The sequence below is a fragment of the Blennius ocellaris genome, assembly GCF_963422515.1.
Source record: "Blennius ocellaris genome assembly, chromosome: 5".
Lineage (NCBI taxonomy): Eukaryota > Metazoa > Chordata > Actinopteri > Blenniiformes > Blenniidae > Blennius > Blennius ocellaris.
Genome location: NC_137654.1, coordinates 10,362,351 through 10,369,908, shown reverse-complemented (window position 1 = coordinate 10,369,908; position 7,558 = coordinate 10,362,351). Strand labels below are relative to the sequence as shown.

The 7,558-nt window shown below is 44.6% G+C and overlaps 1 protein-coding gene across 1 annotated transcript in view; it reads left to right on the top strand.

Moving 5' to 3' along the window:
• Window positions 1-1,372: 1,372 nt before the first annotated feature.
• agrn (agrin) overlaps window positions 1,373-7,558 on the top strand; it is a 318,771-nt gene continuing 312,585 nt past the window's right edge. The window contains exons 1-2 of the mRNA XM_080496608.1: window positions 1,373-1,665; window positions 4,006-4,267. Of these exons, the coding sequence (XP_080352734.1) occupies window positions 1,465-1,665; window positions 4,006-4,267 (463 nt within the window). The 5' untranslated portion in view covers window positions 1,373-1,464. The remainder of the gene's footprint in view (window positions 1,666-4,005; window positions 4,268-7,558) is intronic.

Here is a 7,558-nt window from a genome sequence, read left to right as displayed (position 1 = left end):
TAAAAACTAATTTCCATTATACTTTGAAGTTTATAAACTTAAATAAATATAATATATAATATTTAATATGGACTGTGGCTGTTGCATATTACACACACAGCTCTTGATATAACAATTATAAGAATGAGTACTATGAAGGGTTAAAATAATAGTCCTACAAGAAATGGCAGAAAATTTCTAGTTAATATTTAATCAAGCATTTCTAAACTGAAGCCTTAGTGAAGGAAGACCTATTCTATTAAATGGTCACTTTTTAAGTCCTGCAATTAAAGTCATCTTTTGTTGGTACAAGTTAAATGGTGTAAAACTATTTTAAGGCCACAGTGATGAGCCTTTCTGTGTAGAGTTTGCATGTTTTCCCCAGGTTTCCTCCAGGTACTCCGGTTTTATGTTTTTGGTGTCAAACAGGCCTTGGCACCAAAGTTTCGTTCCACTACATGTAAAAACGTGTAATCATACAATTACATAAAAAAGCTCTGAACCCTGAAAAAGAAAACAGATGATGTTAAATGTCAAAGAAAATCGTGCGTACTTTATAATTGTTTTTAATTGGGAAGAAATTATTAGGATGAGTAATCATATTTCCGGTTAGAAGAGAGCATGTACTTGTGTATTTTTCCCGGGTTCAATGATGGAATTCAGACTGAAGAAACACATTTTCTGTGAAGTTTTGTATGAATACACAATGTTTGAATACAATTTTGAGAACTACATTTGCATTTTTTTTTTTTTTTTTGTGCAACGGTGGCCCCCTGGCAGCTAATTTCAGTCTCAGACCCCCAGCTTGCAGTTGAAGCATACTGTGGCACTGCGTAAAGGCGCACACCCTGATCGTGCGTCTTTTGGACGAGAGACGTCCACGCACACTGCTGCCTCACCCGTACAGGATCTGAGAGGGGAGGACACGACGTAGAGACACAGTCTGTCCAAGTGGGGGCGGCGTTGGACAGCCACTTCAAACGAGGCATCCCAGCGCGCAGACCTCCAGTTCCCCCCGGCTAAACCCACCTCATCCGCACTTGTGGGATCAGCAATTCAGATCGCATGCAAATCCAGGAGCGTCACTGTGGACGTGTGTGTGTCTCTGTGTGTGTGTGTGCATGTGAGAGAGAGAGAGAGAGAGAGAGAGAAAGAGAGAGGGGAAAAGAGGGGAATAGAGAGGGAGAGAGAAGTGCAGTTGCATTCCTGGAGAGAAGGAGAGAGAGAGAGGGAGAGAGAGATCCCTTGCCCTTCCTCCTCCTCCTCCTCCTAGCGCTCTTCCCTCCTGCTCGTCTCTCCAGCCGGCGGCGGCACGCAGGGATTTTGAACCCGGGCTGCAGATGCGAGGATCGGGGGCTGGAAGTTGAGAAAAGGAGGCTCGCTTCTTCGCGGATAAGTTTTGGAGTTTGCCGCCAGCGGGGACGCACCGGGTGGTCACGTTTAGTCTAAAAGAGAAAAACAAAGTAAAGTTTGAGTGTGGTGGTCATGGGCTCCAGGCGGACGCTCCGCGCCGGCCGCACTGCGCTGCTCCTGGCCGGGCTGCTCGCAGCTCTGTGGTCGCCTTGCGCCGCAAGCTGCCCGGAGAAAGACTTGGAGGACAGGGAAGAAGAGGCCAACATAGTCCTGACCGGCACAGTGGACGAGATCATTAACGTGGACCCCGTGCATAATACCTACTCCTGCAAGGTAAGAGGTTTTTGTGTGCAGCGTTAAGACGCGATCCAGTTAAGTATCCGCAGGAGCGCACACATTTCCCAGACATTACACCTGCTGCCAGTGTTTAAGTCACATTATAGGATATGTGCGCCCCGACGGGAGCCATTACCAGCGGGTTCATGCTCCAAAGGCATCGGCAGCTCGCCTGACAAACATTTTACAAACTCCTTCTTCTCGAAGCGTTTGACCACCGCAACAAGGACGCACACAGTTGATCCACTTCAAACCTCCAAAATGAAGCGATTTCTATAATTTCCTCTTAAGAATTACATAGCGATAAGGCGGGCCCGACCGGCCCTGTAATCATCCACAACATGCTGCAGCAGGAGAGAGGTCCCTCTGTGGCCCCTGACTGTAACCTCTTGCTCCTGCAACTTTCTGAAAGGACAATATTCTGAGTCACGATTTGAGTGTTGCTGAAAAATGGTACAGCTTGCATGCCAAAGTAAGGTATATATGACTTCTTGAAGTGACAGGGATGTCCCCTTAATTAACTATTTATATAATAAAACTGTAAGTCAATCATTCTTGTCCTCAGCAAGAATTTTCCCTGTTCAAGTTTCTTAGAGTTTGCATGTTCCCACTGTCTGTGCATGTGGGTTTCTCAATATACTACACTTTGCTTCCACGGTGCAAAAACATGCCTGCAAGGTTGATAAAATGCCTGTAGGTGTTTCTGCTGTGATGGCTCTGCCTTCAAGCATTTTCAGCTGAAATAGGCTCCAGCTTCCACTGGCCCTGAATTGGTTATAAAAGAGGTATTGATCGATGATCTGCATGTCTGCAACCCAAGATTTCTTCAACAAGGTGTGCCTAAAGCAGCAAAGATGTACAGCCGTGCGTCACCTTGTCAGCAGTCAAACATGTAAGACAGCAGGATTTATATGGTTGGGATTTTATCAGACAGACATTATAAACAGCATTGGGGAAAAACAACATCCTGTGACTCCAATGCACAAATAATCACACTTTAGTCAGGAAGCACCCTTCCTCCATCCTCCTCCCTCAGCAATTCATTGTGAAACTTTTGCACAGACTTGCGGCAGACCACTCTATAATCTGTGAAAAATAAACAAGTGGTGTTTGGTCAGCTCCGTCGCTGCTCTTTCTCCCCAGCGCCCACTTGCTCTCCGTCTTCCGATGGAACAAACTGGAGCAGATTAGAGGCATGCAGCGCTTGTTCTCGAAAGAGAAATCCAACACCAAACGCGCGGAGATGAGACCAGACAGCAAACATCGAACGGAAGGAGCAGGGTTTCCCATGACGGTGCAAAAAAGCTGCCTCTCCCGCAGCGTTCATGTGGCTGGACTGAGTTGGAGTCATGGTTTCTGATTCAAAGAAACTTTAATTCAGATTTGCCACCAGTCCATTACATGCCACCCATGCAGGCAATACAGTATAATTTGTTAACTCATAGGTGGGCAATTGATTTTCCTGAGAGGGTCCGACTACTGTAGCGGGCCAAATTGTACTCAAATCCTCTCAATATAAATGTATCTTTCTTAAAAAAAAAATCCCTCTGAGTTCCATTGATGAGTGACTGTTGCCCTGCATTCGTCAGGTCTTATACTTTGTTGCAGGATTTGCTTGATATTGGTGGTTTGAGTTCTAATCTTTTGACCCATTAAAGTATGCCAAGCAGTCGTATTGCACGCATCCTGTGCACTGATTTTCATTTGAGTCTTATTTTCTAATTGACTACTCAGGGGATGCGATTTAGCTGCTCACACATTAAACTGAATGCAGAGCAGAATGAATGAATATTTCAGGGTTTTCTACATATTGCGCAACAATGACTGATAATAACTATTAATGTCAAGTACAGTCTGATATGAAAGAATGCTTTGGTATTTAACTGAGCATTCTATCATTTACCATGGCACTGATTAGCTCTGTGTTATGTAAGTAAGTAGATTTTATTCTTACAGCATCGTTCAGACAATCACAAAGTTCTTTACATTGATAAAATGCAGAAATGAAAAGGCGTTGAATGACTATAAGAAATCGACACATAAGAATATATATTAATGAAAAGCCACATAAGGCTGCTTTAACTAAAAATGTCTTTAGCTGTGTCTTAAAAGTCTCAACAGAGCCTCATAAGGTAAAGGCAATACAGAAGTTATTGATCACCAAATTCATTTATTGTACATGTGAATAGCAGTGTATGGATGTGATATTGTTTCTTTTCCCTGCTGCAGCAGTGATACTGATTTCTTTTTGGTGCTGAGATACCTTGTGTGCTATGACAGTAGTGCATAGAATTAAAAAAAAAACCCAACAATTTTCCTCAAATTTCTGCCTTAAAGGTGCGAGTGTGGCGCTACTTGAAAGGAAAGTCCAACGTCAACCGAGAAATCCTCCTGGACGGCGGGAACAAGGTGATGATCGGCGGATTCGGAAACCCCGGGATCTGTGACAACCAGGTGGCCACGGGCGACACTCGCATTTTCTTTCTCAACCTCGCCCCCGAGGCCGTGGGGTTCGAACACAAGAGCGAACTCACGCTCAACTCCAGTCTGATGAGGATTACCCTGCGCAACCTGGAGGATGTGGAGCACTGCGTGGAAGGTGAGTGGCCGCACCGGCACTTGTGATGCGTGTAAAACCAAATCTCACAACGAGAGGGTTTTTGTAAATGCGTTTGAATATTGTGTGCATTGAGAGGAGTTAAATGCAGGGTCCACGCTGTGGTGTGAAGACTCACAGTGACTGTAAATCACTTCAAACAGCCAGGATTTCATACATCGGTGGCTGCTGAAATTCCATCACCCCGGGCTCCCAGCGGCAACATTTCCAATAACTGTGAGAAACAGGGACACCTGAGTCAGTTCAGGAGCTTTGTGTGAGGCTCCGGTCTTTCCCAGCAAAATTCTAGAGGCGGGTGTGTCTGATAAGCACCTTAAGGACAGGGGTTGGGTAGTTCATGGATGATTCTTGACCTTTGTACCATGTAGCTGGGCTGTTTCATTAAGGCAGAGGCGAAGCCAGCGTATGCTCAACACATGACAAAGGGAGCTTTAAAGGGCCACACATGTCAAGGCAGTGTTCACATGTTCTCGCCATTTAAAACTTGTTTTAAAAGAAGAAAATGATTATTAAACCGCACGGAACACAAATGTTTTATGAGAAGCTTTTAGCAGCTCGAGCAGAAATGAGTGAAATGATTTGTACATTGTTGTGTTTTCAGGTGATTTGCATACCAGCGTTTCAGCATAAAACCAGTTAATTAAAGGCTGTTGTTCTTCTGAGTCCTTTCTCGTTTGAGAAGTAATTTGTCAGGCTCTTATGAGGCGAGCCGTGCAGCCATGACTAATAAATGTCAGCATCTACCGTGACTGTGGCAGCCTGTGCCCGCATGCCAGCTCGCAGCCAGCTCGCTCCTGTTTAACTTTTACTGGTGCTTGACAATGTTGGCAGCTGTTCAAAGTTTGAGTCGAACACTTCAGTGCGTGGCCGGGAGGGAAATGAATCAGAGCGCGAATCACCTTGGAAGAAGTTCTTTCTGGGGGTAATCACGGTTGCAGGAGCTGTATGGTCGATATTCTCGGGTACTTTCCTCTGAACAGTTCTGGGTGGCAGGATGTTCCAATGGATGGAGCTTGTTTGCAGTGTTAAGTTGCATTTGGCACACACATAAAACTTCTTCTGTTTGTCTGTCCAGGCACGAAACACTGCACTGCTAACCTTTTTATTCAGCCCTCTTTTCTTCTCTTTGGACTCCTGTTGTGGAAAGGGGAGTTTCTTGGCTCTGACAAACTGTCTAGAATGTGCCCTTTTTGTTTCGAGGCTTTGTATTTGAAGAGGGTTTCTTTCACATAACCTGATTTTCTCATATCACCTTACAGTGGAATCAATGAAGTGAAGAAAAACCTCCAGGAGTCATGAGGCAAAATGTTAGATTGCAAAAAGTCTTGGTTGTTGGACATCAAATCGATCGGTGTCAAATATATTTTAGTAAAGATGCCACATACAGACCAATTTCATCTTGACTGGGCCGGATTCGTAAAATAGTGCCACAATAACCTTTACATTTATGCTTTAAAGCTTTTCTTTGATGAAAATATTTAGATTTTTACAAAACCAAGCAGTAACTACAAACAATGACGACAATAAAGCTAATTTTAATGAAACCTTCCAGTGAAAAATACAGTGAAATGTCCCAAAAACCATTGCATTATGCCTATTTTCACAATTTCACCCTGCCAGTATGGCTTTGAGGCCAATGCTCGTTTGTATTTTCACAACGAGGCAGCTTGCGTTCATGGCAGCGTCACAGATATCTCAACTCGGATCTCAGTGTTGTTATGTCTTAAATGAGGAGAATAATAATAGAATGATAGGTGTAGTAGTCTTAAAAAAAATAAATAAATCAATGTTTCCTTTGAATTTATTTAGAAATTTCCTTGGTGGTGTGGCGGGCTGCAGTCTCTTGCAGGCCAGTGTTGGCCTGTGGGCTTTATGTTCGACACCCCTGGAATAGACTCAACGTCTTCCTTGAAATGATCTGCGACTACCTCACGTGGTAATTCTCAGCGTTTTTGGGTTTAAAAATCATCCGCTGATTTAATACTCTTCAGCCAGGAGAGAGCGAGCTGTGAAATTCGTTGTAGTGGAGTGTTTCAATTAAGACAGTCAAGTCAGATCCCATCCGCTCCATGCAACCACTAACCCCAGAGATTTGGGGATGTTAGCGCAGCGGGACAAGACTCTACCTGCCGCAGCACTCGTTGTACCCGCCGCTGCTTTCTCCTCATTCTTGACATTTTCGATAGCTAGGATAGTCTCAGGAATGCCTGGCAGAGTGCGAGGTGGGGAGGCTCATTGTCTGAGGTGGAAGAAAAAAGGCTTTGTGTGAGCTCCTTGCCACCAAGAGTTTTGCAGAAGAAAAAAAAAAAAAAAAGGACATAGACGAGAGAAAATAAGATGAGTGACTTCAGAATGGAAGTTAAAACAGAGCTTTCCCACTCCGTTCGTGTGAGGACGTGAGCTGTGAGTGATGTTGTGTTTGCAGTGGCGTGTTTGTAAGGGTTTGGATCCGGGCTGCATGAGGCTGGATGCCTTCAGGCATCATGTTTCATGTTTTTTTTTTTTTTTTCAAACTCCCGTGCTCTTCGCACTGGGTGGTGCCACTCCAGGGCCCGCTCAGTCCGTGCAGGCTTTCATCTGCCAAGGAGCTGCTCTCCCCACAGGAGTGTGTACTACTATTTCACTTGCAAACACCTCTTAAAGATAGATATTTTTCTGTTTCCCGATGCTTAATTCACATGTCCATGCTAAAAACCAGAACACTAAAAGCAAATCCAATTGTTATCAGGTCTGCATTGTTGGGTTAGCACCTTGTTTGAGCAGATAAGCAGAGAAGGCGTCTGGCACTGACTCCCCCTCCTTTGTCTGGTCCTGCTGCTGCTGCTATTCAGTGAAATCTTATTGCTGTCAATTGTGCTGTGCGAAGAGTTGACAGATAACATGTCAGACGCAATCCAGTGCAGTTATTTGCTCTATGTGGAAACACAATGAAGTCATGGCTTCGTGAAAGTGGATGTAATGTGTTGACGGCTCAACCTTGTCCTCCTGAGTGAAGGAAACATGTGCTGTTTATTATTTTCATGTCATTTTTTCCACTTAATGGCGACAAAGGGAGAAGGCAGAGGTGTTGGGGGGGGTTTGGGGGAGAGGAAGCCCTCTTGATGGAGAGGTGTTGAGCGCATGGGGAGATCTTATCTGCCTTTCTGTGTTTATCAGCTGCTTTTGTTTCAGCTCCCGATGACATGATGCCAAAGTCTTTCCCTCAAGGCCCTGACGAAGCACAGCAACAAAGGCCTGCTTCTTCCTTCTCTCGTCCTCTCGTGGCCCCCCATT